Raw genomic sequence first — 17,988 nt, 5'->3', positions numbered from 1 at the left:
ACGTGGGCGCTGAAAACCGCGGTGACATGGCGCTCCAGCACCTTGCCCAGGTAGGGCAGCAGGGAAATGGAGCGGTAATTGGCTGAGATGGATGGGTCAGCGCCAGGCTTCTTTAAAATGGGCACTATGGTGGCTGTTTTGAGTGCAGGGGTCACTACTCCCTGCGCAATGGAACTGTTGAGGAAGGTAATGGGGGGTTCAGGACAAGAGGAATAAATTTGTTGCAGGATTCGCGCCGGACAGATGTCTGCTAGAGAACCCGACTTTACTTTGGGGAGTATCTTCAGAAATACCTCCTCAGTGAGGGGAGGGATGGAGGTAAGATGATTTTGAATAGTAGGAGGAGATGGGTCAACAAAGGCAGACGAGGGGGGGGGATGTTGGCCTTAATAGTAGCGATCTTGTCGAGAAAGTAAGTATTTAATTGGTTGCATAGAGGCTGGGATGGGGGGATTTGAGGTGAACCTCTATCGGAGTAGGCCAGGTCCTGCACTATACTGAAGATTTCCCTGGGTTTATTTTCAGCTGACATTATTTTTGTTGAGAAATAAGAGGTTTTGGCGGCGAGGATTGCGGTCTTGTAGTCGGCGAGTGATGTAAGGTAAAGGGTTTTGAGTGAGGGACAGTAATTTTTTCTCCAGTGCCTCTCTGCCTGCCAAACGGACAGTTTTAGTTCTTTTAGGTGGTCGTTAAACCACCTGTTCGACTCCTTGGGTCGCCGGATGGAAATTCGACGCAGGGGAGCCATTGAGTCACAACCTCTAGCCAACCAAGCATTGATAGTGTTGGCTTGAGAGTCGGACGGAAGACCAGAGAGGGTCGGAGTGGAGTTCCGAAGGTGAGAGGTCAGTGTGGGAAAATCAACTCTGTTCCAATTCCGTGCCTAGATATTTTTGGCGTGGGGAACTTTGGATACCGGGTTGAGAGAGATGGAAAAAGAGATGAGGGCATGGTCGGACCAAGGACAGGGAGTAACCGTCACCGGGGAAACTGGAAGGTTGAGAGACCAAACCTGGTCGAGTGTATGACCATGAGAGTGAGTGGGGACAGAAATGTGCGACACAAAATTCAAGGATAGGAGAGACTCAGTGAATTCTTTCGAGGCAGTGCACTCAGAAGGGTCCGAGGGCCAATAATTGAAGTCCCCTAACACCAAAACCGATGCGTAGTTACCCACCATGTTGGCCAGCAGGTCTTGAAGTGCCGGCAGGAACAGAGGCGAAGACTGGGGAGGGCGGTACATTAGGAGACAGGTGATGGGGGGGGAGAAGGCGAGGGAGCGGACTGTAAGGAATTCGGTGGGGGGAATAGGGGTGGATGGAAGGATTTGAAAATTCAATTCCGACAAAGCGATTAACGCCACACCGCCGCCAGCCCTACCTGCCGGACGATCAGCGCGTAAGGCAACGTAGGAAGGGGGAGGGTAGCCAAGAGAACGGGAAGGGAAGAGTCACAGAACCAGGTTTCGGTCAGGAGCAATAAGTCAGGTTTCTCGGAGTCGAGCAGGACAAAGAGCTCATGGTGGTGCTTGACCGCTGACCTGGTGTTAAGTAAGAGAACAGATAATGGCGGAGTGGAAGGAAGGGGCACGGGCGGGGGAGGGCCTTGTGGTGGAGAGGCGGGCAGTGATGGCGGCAGTGTAGGAATGGAAGAAGGGACAAGTCCTAATGAGACAATGTGCCTCCGGACGGATACTGAGAGTGGCCAATGGCCTTGGAGGGTGGTGAGCTCCTCAGAAGAGTATGAAATAAAATTGGCATGGGGTCGTGCCCCTAGCCCCGTCCGGCCGCGGACAGGGGCAGACGGGCTTGCCTTAGGCGCGCCCGCTGCGCACGTCCGCTGCGCATTCTGTAGATGCACATTTGAAATAGGAAGTCTCAAGGGCGGGAAGGGGGCATGGCCTAGAGGTGGGCGTGGCCAGCGGCGAAGGACGCCGGTGTGAGGGGTCACGTGAGCGCTAGATCCGCTCCGTGATGCCCTAAAGTGCAAAATGCTTCAACAAGGTATTTGAATACAGTTTTAAAATCACAGATATCAAGATTAGCATAAACAGCTTCTGCTCCCGGCTTTTCGCCTCAGGAGACAAACCCAACCGAGCGCTTGCAAATCGGCGCTTATGAAGGGTGGGAAGGGGGCGTGGCCTAGAGGTGGGCGTGGCCAGCGGCGAAGGACGCCGGTGTGAGGGGTCACGTGAGCGCTAGATCCGCTCCGTGATGCCCTAAAGTGCAAAATGCTTCAACAAGGTATTTGAATACAGTTTTAAAATCACAGATATCAAGATTAGCATAAACAGCGTCTGCTCCCGGCTTTTCGCCTCAGGAGACAAACCCAACCGAGCGCTTGCAAATCGGCGCTTATGAAGGGCGGGAAGGGGGCGTGGCCTAGAGGTGGGCGTGGCCAGCGGCGAAGGACGCCGGTGTGAGGGGTCACGTGAGCGCTAGATCCGCTCCGTGATGCCCTAAAGTGCAAAATGCTTCAACAAGGTATTTGAATACAGTTTTAAAATCACAGATATCAAGATTAGCATAAACAGCGTCTGCTCCCGGCTTTTCGCCTCAGGAGACAAACCCAGATCCGGAGAGGAAGAGATCTGTGTAGGGTCCCGCATGGCAGCGGCCACTTCCAGCGCTGAGTCCTGCTCCATCAAGGCCTGTTCCAGGGTTGGTTTCCATGCAGATGGGCGAGACCGCAGGGTACCGTCAAGACGGGGTTGGAGACGGTTGGACTGCGCCTGAGCCCCACGCACCCGCCGGTCGATGCCATCCAGAGACTGAGTGGGCATGGTGTGCTCAAGCCAGTCGTTCGCCGCTTAGGGGCAAACAAAGAAATGGGTCTTCTGATTGTAGGAGGAACAGCAGAGCGTATTTCAGATTGAAGGCTTGGAGCCTCTTCTTGAGCGGCTGGTAGGATCCCGTCTGGCGCTGCACCTGCACAGTGTAATCTGGATACAGTGAAATTCGGGCATTTTCGAACAGTATCGGGGCGTTCTCTCATGCTCTCTGCAAGAGGAGATTGCGGTCTCTGTAACTGAGGATGCGGGCAATAAGTGGTCTGGGCGGCTGGCCGGCAGTCGGCCTCCATGTAGGAATACGGTGAGCCCGCTCCATGCAGAAGAAGGCAGAAAGACCCTCCGGGGCCACCTTCTCTCGGAGCCACTGCTCAACAAAGTGCATCACATCAGCACCTTCGGAGCGCTCTGGCAGCCCAATAATGCGGACGTTATTCCATCGCGCCCTCCCTTCCGCATCATTGGCCCTGTACAGCAGGATGGTCATTTGTTTATTCAAGTGCACCAGCTGAGCGGCACGATCTTTTTGTTGAGGCACCAGGTCAGTGTGCGGGTGTGGTCCTTGACAGTAGCTGCAAGGTTGCCCCGATCTGCTCGCAGGAGGTTAAGGCCCGTTGTTAGCGTGCCCATCTGGTGCTCAATGGCTTGGCGCGAGTCCCGTATCTCCTGCAGAATCAGGTCCAATTCTTCAGGGGGGGCGACAGAGCAGTCGGCAGGACGCAGCTGATCGAAGAGGTCTGGGAGGCCGACTCCGCCGTCCCCCGAGATGGGTCCTCTGCGCCTTGCCCCTCCGGTTGTTTCCCACTCTGGGGACCCATGGCAATGTGCGCAAGGACGTGAAATGTGATTGGAAGGGCCACTAGTCACTCACAGCAGTCGTCGCCCCCAACACACCGCCAGGGCCACACACCACCGGGCAGAAGCGGCTCACGTGGAAGCAGTCCGTAGACCACTGGCAGGGGGGGAGGATATTCTCACCAGGGGCAGGAGCAGATGCCTGGGAGAGCGCGGGCTGTACTCACTGCAATCAGTTCCACTCCAGTGGTCAAAACCCCCTCCAGGAGACAAGCAGGGGGCACAAATCCCAGTCTGGGCATCAGAACCACAGAGCCAGTCCACTGAACCCCAGGTCCGCCTCCAGTCGGTGGGCCTCCTTGTATCTCAGGGTCACAGGGGCACTCCAGCGCACCCCGAAGCAGCTCCAGCCACTCAATCACGGGGGCAGCAGCAGGGCATCAGCCGAGACATCCCCAACAGCACAGCCAATTTCAGCACTGCAGCTGCAAACTCGGCTGTCCGCCAGCCGGGAACCCAGGACATGGCACCGCATGGAGGGCAGGCACGGGGCCTCACAGCAAGGCACTCCGCACCGCACCCCCTCCCAGAAAGTTTCCCGTGGGGCAGGCAGCACTCTTCAGGGTGGTAGGCTGCTGCACGAAAGTCAGTGTAGGGGCCGGGGCTCTCCTCCCCCGGGCTCTCAGTCCAGCGGTGGTCCGCCTCCGTCACCTCGGTAATGCGGCGCTGGTCACGCGCCAACTTGTGCCATCTCCAGCCGCGCATCAGCAGCCGGTCCCCGGATGCAGGCTTTCAGCAGCCCTCCCCTCTGATGACTGGGGACACTCAAGGACGAAGATTCCAGCAGTCCCGGGGGTCCATCGCAACGTCGACACAGGCGCGCTGTCCCGGTGAATTCCACAGACAGGCGGACAGTTTTCTATGCAGGATGGTGCCCAGGGTCGGCAGAAAGGCAGGGTGAGCAAAGTCCCGGCTGGGAGCCCCATTACAATGCGGCCGCCATGCTCGGCGCCTAGCCACGCCCCCCTGCCTTTTTGTACATAAGTCATAACACATTAACATACTTTCTGTAACCTATGTTTTAAACTGCTCAGCAAGCTACAACTTACAAGGAAAACCAGCTTATTATTCATCACATAGGCGAAACCTAACTAATTTACCAATGCTTGTTTTTATTCTGTTGTTGGTGTTGTTATTTATGTAATCCTAACCTCACGCTCATCATGGTGCTAAAAAAAGGCCATGAAGTGTTCCCACCACTCCTGTCTCCAACCATGCATGCTCAGGACCTTAAACATTAAACAAAATATCAGGTTGGACAACCCAGTGCGGTAACCAGCTAAGTAAACTATGGACATAAGAAACAACCTGGAGGGCTCTGGCTGCCACCAGCTTACTGAAAACTTTTAACTGCACATGTTTCTCACAGCTCTTCTATCCCCGCACTCCTAAGCGCTGCCCCACGTGACACAATAAATGCACCTCAGTGGTCATCATGCACGTCATGGAAATCCTTTCCCATACATGTCAAAAACAAAGCCAGCACCCTTCCAAGCACACTCCTGACACACAGAGCCGGCCTTTGCTAAGATAGTTTCCTGGAGGTGGGCAGAGAGAAATGTGGTGATTTAAATGAGGCAGGATGGGGTCCCTGCAGTGTTCACTGGTCAGTACCTGGATACCTGGATGAGCAGTGACCGGCCCCTGAACAGAAACATCCCCAGACAACCCCCCTCCCCCCTCCCCCCCCCCCCAGCACTCCTAAATCACTGGTGGCTTAGCTGCCTCACACAGATGATGGTTTTGTTGATGTGTGTCAGCAGGAGTCAGGGGGTTAAGGGAGGGCAAAAAGGGGCTAAGAAGGTGTTAAAATTATCACCCACCATAGGATAATGAAGGCCTAAAACCACTTCAAACTGGCAAACCAGACAGAAACAAACAGGCATGAACAAGGACAAGGCTGGAGCAAGATGAGAAATGCACTATTGATTGCCATAATCCCAATGCCCACAGCTCCATGCGCCCCTCAGAATATTGACGCGCTGGGCCTAAGCCCAGCTCGCCCATGCTAAAGACTGGGCCTGCCTACACGACATATCTTTGTACCCATGTAGGCACGCACTTCAGTGCCCCTCAAAGGAATTGTAAGTGCTACATAAATATTGCTATATATTAAAATTACGTGCTGAGGAATTACTGCTACAGATGCACAACAGATGTTTGCTAGAGCTGAGCAGAATAGAGGTTGTAGTGTTGTAGGCGCAATTGGAGGGATTTATAAAGTTCAAGACTTAAGGATGCATAAGCAGGTAAAACTGGGCAAATAAGAAGAAGAGGCATGGAAGGGGCTCCAGAACAGATGCTGTTACCTTGCTGGAGGAGAAGCAGCCAAGTTGGTACAGCATTTCTTCATTATATGAGCACAGTTACAACGCAGTACAATTACATGCACTTTGAAGGAGAATATGGGATTAATAATGAAGCCCAGGAAATTGACTTTGGTTGAATGTGTGGCTGTGAAGCCACTAAGTTGCTTCTTGAATCACGCCCATTGCCTCCTTTTATGAGCTGGAACTCTCTCTTCGTTGGATTTACGAACATCTGCGGGCATCCAGCATCGGTGATGTCTTGACTGAGCCTTTGCATGTTCATTGTCAATGCTCTAAATAACCTTGAACTATAAGTGTAAATCATTGAGTCTTCTTGGAGGGCAATATCTTATTAGGCCATCAGGACCCCTGTGGACCATTGCTTGAGCAGTAAGTCGTACATATGTAGGTACAAACTGAAGATCATTAGAAAGAATTGTGAATACACGAGGTCTCCAGAAGTGATTAGGAGGGGAGAATGAGCTGAGTCAATCTTGACAAATGATGTGTGTGCATAAGAAGGGTGAATATTCTGATAACCATGTGAGGTTTACCCTTGCAAGACAGTAGGAGAGTAGGACTTGGTGGTTGTGATGACCTCAGACACTATTGAAGAATTTATGTTTTATCAACTGCATTTCTTTATAATATGGAGCCCAGTGGTTACTTATCAGCAGTTGGGAAATGCCTAGGTGTCTTTAGCAGACTTCATGAGTGCTCAGGAGTTCTGCAGGCACTATGACCTGGTACAGGGATCTCTATAAAGCTTTCGGAAAACTGACTTCCATGTTTAGACTTTTTCGCTTCTTGCATTTAATACTAGTGCGAGGATGCTCTCAGACATTTGTGCACTTTATAAATTGATAGTGAAACAGAAAATGCAGTGTTTGATTATTCTACTCAGTTAAAGAGGCAAAGTTCCCAGATTAAAAAGCAAAACAATGTATCCAGTTTGCTGCGATCTGTCCGGTCTCATTTCTTGAGTCCCTGGATGCAGGGCTGGAGTTTAGTGGTATTGAGCCTGTGTGACTAAGTTTCTAGTTCAAACATCACTAAGTCCAAAATGTCACCACTGAAACACTAGCAGGGGTCAGCCTAATATAAAAAGATGTAGTTTAAAATGGTAAAGTCCAGGCCACGCAATGCTTCGGTGTCTAGTTAATTGGACTGTCAGGATACTGGAGATGAAGCACAGTTCAGGGGGTTTTCATTTGAGGACCTTACCAGTCTGGCAGCCAATGCAGGGATAATGGGTGCTGGACTGGGACAGACACCCACAATAGAGTACATTGGCGTTCCGCATTTCAGAAGCCTCTACTTCTGTTGAATGGGCATCCACTCAAGCCTGGCATTTTAAACCAACACCTAGTCGGAGCTAACATAGACATTCATGGGACTGTAAGTTCTAGAATCAAAATTCCATTGGTTATGGCTTTATAGTGACCAGCCACTGTCAACTTTAAGCTTCCAGGTGGGCCTGGGACGAAGAAGAAATGTCATTTCTTTTGCATGTTGGCAAATCTCTTAAAGTCAGACATGATCCTGGGATGACCACGAGCGATGCATGCTCACCAGGCTCATGGTTCTTGAATTTGTCATGCATCTCATTGACACTCGGGCCACCATTATGGTTCTTTGATCAGCGAGGGCCTTCTGGAAGTATGTTACCATGACAGGATAGTTATTTAGGAAATTTTAAGCAGCTAACCTAGTCATCAATTAGCTCAGTTTTAGTCTGCATGCGTTTTTATTGTGCATTTTGTCTGTTTAGGTTACTTTGGCCACTTCAGTACAACTGTGTAAAGTTTTATTTAGCAGATCTAAATTGCTACATTTGTAGACATATTCAAAGTTGGGAATATCACGATATGGCAGTTCGGATAATAACTGAGAAAGGGTTTTTTCCTTACACAATGAGCATCTCTGCTAAGAGAATTTCTTTTTATAGTAATGGGTTTGTCATGATTTCCTTTACAGATGGGTGGCAGGGGAGTGGGGAACCTGCAGCAAATCTTGCGGCAAGCTTGGAGTCCAAGCCCGGCTAGTGCAGTGCATTCAGCACCTACAGAATGGCACCAACCGGACCGTTCACACAAAGTACTGCACGGGGGAGCGTCCCGAACTACGCAAGCCTTGCAACCGCCTACCATGTCCAGCCCAATGGAGGATGGGCGCCTGGTCCCAGGTGAGGCCGTATAGTCTTAGGAAAGCATATAAAACTCTTCATTGAACAGATGCACTCCTCTATGGATAGGAAATCATAGTAATCCATACAAACATAAGTTCATAGGAATCCATACAAACATAAGTGCCATTTGTAGTGCATATGAATCTTAAGATGTGGCAAGGGCTGGAATACAAGGGGTAGGTGTCTAGACAGTTCCCATTACATGGCACAGAGCAACAGATATATTTTTCAGTAAACAACAGCATCTCAAAGTAGGTAAGTCATTAGAGTAAATGCAAAAGATAATTAAAAACAGCTAATTATATACATGCTTATAACATGAGAGAAACATTATTCTCAGGTACAAGTACAGTCGAGCAATTTACTTATTTAAATGGCACATAGGTAATTCATGAATTAGCATTCATTCATAAAGGAGAGGAGAAAGACAATCAGAATAGCAGCATATGAACACTGCAAATAGCAATTGCAGAGATAAGCAAAGAGAAGCAAAAGTAAATAACGAAATAAATAACTATCGCATGATATAACCTTACAGTGAATGAACAATGATTATTGATATTTAAAAATCATCATCCAGTCCATTAATGGGAATGGGGCTACATTTATATTCAGCAGTTCTCCCTTGATTGCCCTCTGCAAACAGTTTCAACTTCTGACCCACATTTGTAAGGCCCTTAGCTTTGCCATTATTTCTTAGTGAGGTCCAATAATGAGATGTTCACGTTGTGTAGTTGTGTACGAGCAGGACCACAATGCAAATTATCTTTAGTGAAAAGAAAGTCTGGTGTTCTTCTGTGTTATCTGCTAAAAAAGTATAAGGTAAGGTAAGTATTTATTTGTTGATTACTTAAAATCATTACAATCATCAGAGTACACATACAAAATAAAATTAGATTACAAATATGCTGCTACAGTGTACATTTATATCCAAGCAAAATCTACAACTAAGCCCTAACATAGGGGTCGATTATGATGGCGGAGGCAATCCGTCCACCATTCTCCCCGAAATGACCTCCCACCACATTAGGATGGCTGGGGGGTCCACGGCAGACAGCAAGATCGTCCGCCGCTTTTCCACCAGTCACTTTTGCGACCAGAAGAAAAGCGCTTACATATGGTGGCGGTGTCTGCGAGACACCGCCAACCATATTAAGATGCTGGCGGTCCAATGCCTTTCCACGGCGGCATTGCCGCCATGGAAAGGCATACGGTCTTAGCTTTGGGGGCTCGTATTGGGCCCCCAAGGTGTGGGGTTTGGGGGTTGCACATGGGGGGTACCTATGGTACCCCCCTGCATTTGCATGCACAATGCCGTAGGCACCGCGCGGTGCCTGCCGCTTTGTGCATGCAAATGCACAGCATGCATTTTTAACTTTGCGGCGGGTGCTGCTTAAAGCAGTAACCGTCGCAATGTTAAATATACGAATCCTAATTCCAACGGAGGGAATGCCGCTGCCCCTGCAGACGTTCCCTCCACCTCGGGGGTGGCAGACAGACGCAGGTCCGTCCGCCACCATAATCGTCCCCAAAGTCTATTTGGCTGCAAATGATCAGCAAGCAAAAATAAAGTGCATTGTGCCAGCAGCTATAGTTTACAGTATACAATACATTACTCTAAGAATGCTAAAATAGTGTTTTAATTTTTTATGTTTTATGAGAATGTCACTTTTTTAGAATGACTCAATGATTAGTCATGCATAGCATTAACAATGGATATATATTGTGAGTTTTCTTCAAAAGTCTCGGAAAATCCTCCATATGTACCTTGAAAATCCAAAGCAGGTAAGTACTTGCCTGCTTGGCCTCATCAAAGGGTAACTTATCTTTCTGTTCAACTTCCTATCTACATGGAGACTAGGAAAAAAGAGCCAAAAGTGCTTCTAGCATCCTCGTGATTTAGAACTTTTCTTTAATGATAGTGCAACTGCATCTGTCTGTCCCCAACGCCCACCTTGAGTCTACATGGGAAATATTCTGAGACTATTGGGATCCCTCCCCTCTTTATAGGAACCACAAGGCTCATGTATACAGGCTACTCTGAAATATATTCATAGTCCTGAAGAAGACCCTGGGTGATTTCTTGAAATAGCACTCTTTGAATAAGGGTCGAAACATTGACGTACAGGTCAGGCTTTCCATACTAGTATTCCACATATTGGTGCTAAATAATAAGGCTATATGTGTTAATGTATATACTAAGTCTATACAGTTGCAGAATTACGTGTTTACTTCTATGTGTATTGTGAATGTTAATTTTTAATGCTTAATGTTTGGATTGTGTTCTCTATATTTATATGGCACATATTTATGTATGTAATGATATATGTCGCTGAACAGTCTTGTGATTTTTCATGTTTGTACATGTAGTGTTTCATATGATATATGACTTTTAATATATTGGTCACATTTTGAGTCTATAACATCAGTCTTATTATTTTTTTTGTATGGCATTCAATGTTGACTGTATACCATTGAATGGTTTTCCTAGTGGTCACGATAAATGCATAGATCTTTGAATCAATTCTACCTTTCTCGACAGAACCAACCATTAGCATATACTGTTCCAGTTCCCCTTGTTCTCTGAAATACTGGGTTACTCCATTAATCTTTAATGGATGACTCTACATGGCCTTGTTAATTTCGCCAGACACACTGCGCCACCCGTGCATCCAAAAAAGTGACGCACCGGCGATGCAATGTCCTTGTAAATGTGGTCCTCAGTTTTGATTAGACTGGGTAGATTTCTGATTAGAATTATATGTCTATATTGACATAAATCAATTTCAACTGAAATGTAAACACCAAGGTGTTTAGAAATACATTTATCTGGACTGTGACTAACTTTGTCTCAACTAGGTCTTGTCTCCATTTTGATTAGGATCTCTTCTGTTTCATAATATTTTTAGTGTGTTTATTCTTTCTCATTCTGACACAGCACACAGCAAAATGTGCACGATTTGTTTTGTAATGATATGCTCATCTTGAAGAATTTTGGAAGAAGTCCTAGCTATATTCAGGTTGTTCCTGCTTGCACACTGTAGATAGAAAAATTATGACTCTTTCCATTGCTTACTCTAACACGTTTGGTTTGTCACCTCCGAAGAAATTCGGTCAGAAAGTGTTTACTATATTCACATTAGGGGATAGTGCTAAAATGATGGGTTTATATGATATTTTATATTGCTGAACTGTGATTTGCTATCCAAAAGATACATTTGCTCCTTTGAATCGTACTGTGCAATTCTTATTTGATTTCTATGCTAGGAAATACTATAAAAAAATACCTCAAATTGGGGGTGAGCTAGATCTTCTTTGATTGCTAGGGAAGCTGCCCGATTTTTTGTTGATTTACTACACATATGGTCTTTTCCTGATTTTTCTCATTATAACATCTATTCTATTACTGCTAGCCTTTATGGCAATTCCTTTTCTATGTTTGATTTATTGAATTGACCTATACTTTGGCCTTCTGCATTGTCATTTAATATTTTAATAAACCTTCATTTTTTCCCTAAATTGTGCAGCTCAAACTCCTTTGTGAGTCACTCCTTTCTTTTCCTATTGATTTTATTTTTGCTTATGCAATGCAGTTTTGATTCTTGTCTTTAGGGACATATTGCATCATCTATTCTTGAGGTGAGTTTGTGACTACATGCTGAATCAGTATTTGGAAGGGGCGTTGTTAGGGTATCCTTTCCAAATGCCGATTCACAGTTGGATATATTATAATAATAATCCTTATTTGGTTTTGATTAAAAAGCATAAAAGTACATTAAAAAATAAAATCATAAAGAACAATAACATCAATAAGAGGAGATAACTCTAAAACACAAGGTAGAACTCAGGTCATACATCTTATTACATTAGATGAATTAATGATAAACCCAGCACTTATATGATATTCAAAGCTGTTGGATAGATTAATGTTTTGCACCTGAATCCCGGGTGCAAATTATTAATGTTTTACTGATGTCTGAAAGGTAGTGGCAAGGAGTCTTCAAGGGACCCCTTCCCCTTTATCAATGTTAACAGAAATATCTCCTGTTGAATACTTCCTACTCTTAAAAAATGTAAGTTAAACTTTTCTTTTTTTGAAACCCATCTCACTTTTCTTCAAAGAAAACAGCTGCATTTTTGTAAAAAAATGCTTTATTTCAAAGCAGTCACAGACATGCTGGTTTGCTGACCCCAGCAGGCCATCATCCCTGTGATGGCAGTGAATCTAAGTGGGACCCAATTTGCAACCTGCCACATTAATATTCATAAGATAGGTTGAATTGTGACCCACTACAATTCTGCTCTTGGCAATCTGACCTATTTGTACATTGGTACACAGTTCCGCACATTGGAGAGGTCAAAAGGTTGTAGAAATATTATTTCCAGTTTTTCCCCTTTGAACACTCTGTGGAAAACATTACGGTTGGCTCCTCTTGGTGAGAATATTTCTTCACTGTTTGCCTTTTGTATGTGTATTTGAAATCGGTTTGTTTGATTAAGTGTCTAGTAGTGTTGAAGTGTGGGGTCAAGAATAAGGGTGCAGAATATTATATGCAATGCTTATGGCTCATTTTGTAATACTTCTTTGAGAATTTTTCAAATATACTCGCTCCTCAGAGATTGATTTCCATGATATGTTTAATTTATACATTGAAATATTCTTTTAATTAAGTACTCTTCTCTGCCCCAGGACATTGCGTTGTTTAGTATCTATCTGTAAATAGGTTGGTTTGCCATATGAAAATGGATTCAGTAAAATCTGCAACCACTTTTACCATCTCCATTCTTAGTACATCTATCCCTAAATTTCATGGTGGCTCTTCTGTTCCTGTATATACTTTTCAAGGATAACAAAAGCTTGATGCTGAAACAGACACTACACAGTACTAGTGTATCAATTCTTTATGAGATTGTTTTCTGTCATTCTACAGAGGCATTGCAAATTACTCCAAGAAATGTCCTTCAGATCAGCTATTTTCTAATCTTAATGTGGTTTGGTGATGTTGGGGTGTGTGTGTATGTCTGTGTGTGTGTGCGTGTGTGTGTGTGTGAGAGAGAGAGAGTGAGAGAGAGAGAAAGTTCTTGTTTTCCAGAGTCAGGGATACTCTGTTGATCCCTAAAGAAGGGCCTAGAAGACCATATTTTTGGGCGAAGGCGTGTATTAACTATTTGCCCATTTTTTACACTATTTTGTCATTTCAATCAGCAGTTGTTTGTCTAATCCCTCATCTGCAATTATCAGCTGGCTGGAGATTGTTTCACCTACTACTTCATAATGATGGCCATGAGCTATTCTAAAATCAAATTTTGTAAAGTATGTACCATTTATTCTCTGGTTTTCTATGTATTGCTTCCATTAATTGTTCTGTTGCTGATTGTCCCAGTGCTCAGCTAGTTGTGGTGAAGGAATTCAGCAGCGCCAGGTGGTATGCAAAGCCAGCGATAACAGCATTGGGCAGTGTGATAACGAGAAGCCAGAGACCATTCAAGTCTGCAAAACAACTGCATGTCCAGGTAACAGAAACATACATTTCACCTCAGAACACCATGACCTAGGACAAAATCAAACTTATCATTTTGTATTTGGGTTAGGTTTAAGTATTCCACTTTTGTGTTTCTGCTCTGGCAGCTGCGTTAAGTCATAATGGATCTGCTTTTAGTTTTTACAATTTGTAAAAACTTATTTGGCAAAAAATCCAGTATTTTAATCAGATTTAAATGTATGGGGTTGAAAGATTATTAAGAGACAAGTCCAAATATAAAGATAGTTTTCCAAAAGAAATGAATAATAAGTTAATAATTTCTGGTTGAGCAAGTACAAATAGACCAATTTTTGTCTGTGGTTATTGACAATAACGTGTTAAGATTTGTTTTAAATTCGTTCGTAAGGACTGTTCAGAATATATCATTGCATTAAACAGATGGAACATATTATACTGGCCAGAAATTCAAAATAAAGGTCCTATAAACAATGAGCTTGAACTGAGATACTGAGACGTAATAACATTTGCTATTCAATGATGCAAACCATGTTAAAATGAAATTGTTTTTCAAAATATTTTAGTAGTAAATTTCAATTTCTTAAGTCCATATAAACAATTAATACATTAAAAAAAACAATGTTTGACATTAATTATTTTTAAATTCAATTTCTTAAAACATGATTTAATATACTTTACCATAGCAATTTAAGCCAATACAGTATCATACAAAATTTTGAAAATACAACCAATACAGTAAAATTGAGGAGAATGACGTCAATGAAAGCCATATCTGGAGGGCCAACTGCACGTTATTGAAATCCACTTTCAGTCCCCCTTATACTCCTTCCTCACCCACAGCGGACTGACAGCATTTAAGTAAAAGGGGGTTTCCTCAACTCTTACTTTTCAAGTCTTATTACTAAATCTAAGCGGTTCTGTTTAAAATAGCTGAACTGACTGCATTTTCATGCACATCAGTACCTACACAAGGGTGACACGTTTCTAATACCAACTCTGGCTCCTAAAATTAACAAACTATATTTCAAACTGTGACTTCAGAACAGTTATGCATGCCCTTAAACCATCCTCAATAGGGAATGGAATGGCCTCTTCCTGGGCATTTACACATTCTGAACTGCATGCTAAAATCAGTGCACCATGCTACTACTTGATTGATCTTCAAAACCCATAACTTTGATCATTTTACTGCATTTATGCCTTTTAAATGTTTACCCCCCCACCTCCACCCACAGATAAAAATCTAATTTTCAAGTTAGCATATCTGGTGCACACAACACTTTTCCATTATTCACTGGAGCACTCAAATTATAGAATTTCCATCTCTGTAAATATTTCCAGAGCTTAACAGATAGATAGCAAAATGATTTGCCACCCCATCTAGCATGCATGATTTTGAGGATAGCACATTGGCTGTGATAGGGCATATCGTTTGAGTCTGTGCCCAGTGCACCCATTTAGAGGCGAGCCATGCCGCAAATGGGAATAGCGTTCTCTATTCGTAACAAGTCCCTAGAATGGCAAAGGCCCTGATTTTATTATTTAAAACATTTTCATCCTCGTTGAGTTAAACAAAAGGAAAAACTCAATTTTTACACTCCCGAAATCAATGTCTGTGGGGCCTATTTTTGCCTCCCTTTAAAGTGCACGTAGGATTGCCATCTGCACAGTGAAGGGCAGACTGGCAGCTTCAAAATGCCAGTCCATCTTCCACTAATACACTACCCCCAGTGTTTGCTACTGCCCTGGGGATAGCACAATGACTGTGATAGGGAATTATGTTCCAATATGCACCCAGCGCACCCATTTCAAAGTGCACTGTGGTGTAAACAAGAATGTCTATTAATGTAGTCGGTGGGAAAAGGGAACCCACAAGTGATTTTCCAGCCACAAAAGTGATTCAACAAGAAAACTTTTCGCCCAGAACATTACTCTGTCTGTTCATCAATACCTCTAGTCTATTAATAATGAAGCTCCTATGTTTAACTAGAACTGCGTCCATATATTTCCCTTTATACATGCCATGATGCTATCATATCTGAGATGCCCAATGAGGTCCAGTACAACGCTAATGAATTTGTATTCTTCCATGTAGAATGGTCTCTCATATTAAATCAACTAAGATTGGGGCAATTAATCCACTCCCGTTAGACATAACCTTACAATCATTGAGAAACAAATAGAGATTGCTATTAACTTTAACTATTTCAGGCTCAGTTTTCTTCAGTGTGATGCCAAAGATATGGACTCCATGCAATGTATGACTGCACTAAGTCTGTGGATTTGTTATAAGCATATGGATGCTTTGCTATCAGTCCAAAGGTAGATGTCTGTAGAGATTGGGCATTTTAAGATCCCAGAATGGAGTGTTTCTCTGGAAGAATGGGGCTATGCTGCACACTCACTGTAAAACTTTATTGAACAGTTACCCTTGCTGTTCAAAGGTACAACATCATTACTGTTGCATTTCAAACTTTGGCCCTCATCATGATGGTGGGCATCCGTGGTGGTCCGCTCGCATTCCATGTCATCAGTCCGACCGCTGCTTTACAATGCAGCTGGTTGGACCGCAGAGGTCAGGTGTAGGACTGCTGCCTCTGACAGGATCAAAGATCCTTTCAGGACAGCGGTCGGATTCTTAATCCCACAATGGAGGCAGTGCCTGTGCAGGCACCACCGTAGGGATTAGGATATCCCTTTCCGCCTGCCTGCTCATGGCAGTCCCACTGTCATGAAAAGACAGATTCGAAAGGGACTTTAGCAGCCCCAAGCAGATCCCCCGTCCACTGGGTATTTGTAGTGCCCCCCACACATTCATGTAACTGGGCTAGGCACCTGGTGCCTGGCACACAGTGCATGGATGTGCACAAAGTGCCTTTTTCTACTGTGGCTTGTGCTGCAGTGCTTTTCCTGGCAGCAGCACAAGCAGCAGTAGAAAAGAGCCCTTTAAAAGACCGCCTTCCATGGCGGTCCTATCATAATAGGTCAGGTGAGACTACTGACTCATTGTCAGGTGGCCACCTGCCCAATACGATGGCAGTTGGCGGTCCAGCCGAATAGTGCAGGTGGGACCGCCGACTCATTCTCAGATGGTCACCTGCCGATACGACGGCGGTCAGGATGACCGCCATAGTAAAGAGGGCCTTATTGTTTGTGATGCTAGCCTTGAGACATTTTACACCAATTAATCCTTTGGATATAAATTTGGTTTAGCCAAGAGCTGACTCCTGATAAGTCTACTCTAAGAGCGTCTTAAAGGGGCCATATAGTGAAACACTTTATGTTACCCAGTGCAGAATTGCTACAAAACACCAACAAGAAGGATTATAGAATGCTGCTTTGTGCTGCTTTGCTTGGGACTTCCGCTTTAGTTTTGAGACACATACTGACATCATTCTCTAATTCGCTGCCCCCAGAGTTCGCAACTGGCATGGATCATACACCTGATGGCACCTTTATCCAGACCCTCCAGGATTTCGCGATTTCGCGACAAACCGCAAAATCGGCACTTTTGTAAAAATGCCCGCGATTTTTACAAAAGTGCCCGCAAAATCGTCACTTTTGTAAAAAGTCAGCGATTTTTACAAAAGTGCCCATGTAATTGAACTGAAGAAATGCAGGGAAAGGGTTTATGAGGGGTCATTAGGGAGCAGAGGCGCAACTAGAGCCACATTTCGGGGGGGGGCTAAAGAAACATTTGGGGGGGCTGAATCTTCAAGGAATAGGCAGAGTGGAGCTGCAGGGGCACTTAGAAGGGGTGAAACAATGGAATGGAAGAGGAAGATGTTGCTACTTTATGAGTGGGTTCTTTGCAGGCAGGGAAGACTGTTATACTTGCTCAGCGTGTGTGTTGCTTTATGACCCGTGTGATCTCATGCAGTGCTCAATATGTTTGACCTTGTCTGTTGCAGTATTCTGCTGGGGTTTGAAAACAGTGTCCATACTCACCTTTGGGGAGTAATATCACTATGGACGATGTAATTGGAGAATGCATGTGCAGTAGTTGATGCTGTAGTATTCCTTGTTTGCATTCTTGTAGTCCTGACTTTTAGGCTGTCGTAAATTTGTCTACACTCATTGTATTTGCCTGCTGTATGTCAAGCCAGTGAATTCCAAGTCATCATTCGCTGTACAGTTGATTTAAAATTTAAATAAAGTTTTTAAAAAAACACATTGTTTTGGTTAATCCACCTGCAAGGAGATCAAACCAGAGGCCTATCCATGGGCCCCAATGCAAGCAGGAAAATGAATCACACCATATGGTTTGCAAATGAAAGATTGCCATGCTTCTGTGCAGAGGGCTGATTACACACCTACGCACCAGGAACACGGTGCCACTCTACCTGC

General features: G+C 44.8%; 1 protein-coding gene across 2 annotated transcripts in view; it reads left to right on the top strand.

Annotated features, from left to right (window-relative positions):
* Positions 1-17,988, top strand: part of ADAMTS14 (ADAM metallopeptidase with thrombospondin type 1 motif 14) — a 508,740-nt gene that overhangs the window by 481,762 nt on the left and 8,990 nt on the right. For both annotated transcript variants that reach the window (XM_086922254.1, XM_086922255.1), the window contains exons 19-20: positions 7,930-8,137; positions 13,525-13,654. In XM_086922254.1, coding sequence (XP_086778380.1) covers positions 7,930-8,137; positions 13,525-13,654 — 338 coding nt within the window. The remainder of the gene's footprint in view (positions 1-7,929; positions 8,138-13,524; positions 13,655-17,988) is intronic.

This window comes from Lissotriton vulgaris, chromosome 5, assembly GCF_964263255.1.
Source record: "Lissotriton vulgaris chromosome 5, aLisVul1.2, whole genome shotgun sequence".
Classification (NCBI taxonomy): domain Eukaryota; kingdom Metazoa; phylum Chordata; class Amphibia; order Caudata; family Salamandridae; genus Lissotriton; species Lissotriton vulgaris.
The sequence above is the reverse complement of the archived record's forward strand: the minus strand, read 5'-3'. Positions and strand labels throughout refer to the sequence as shown.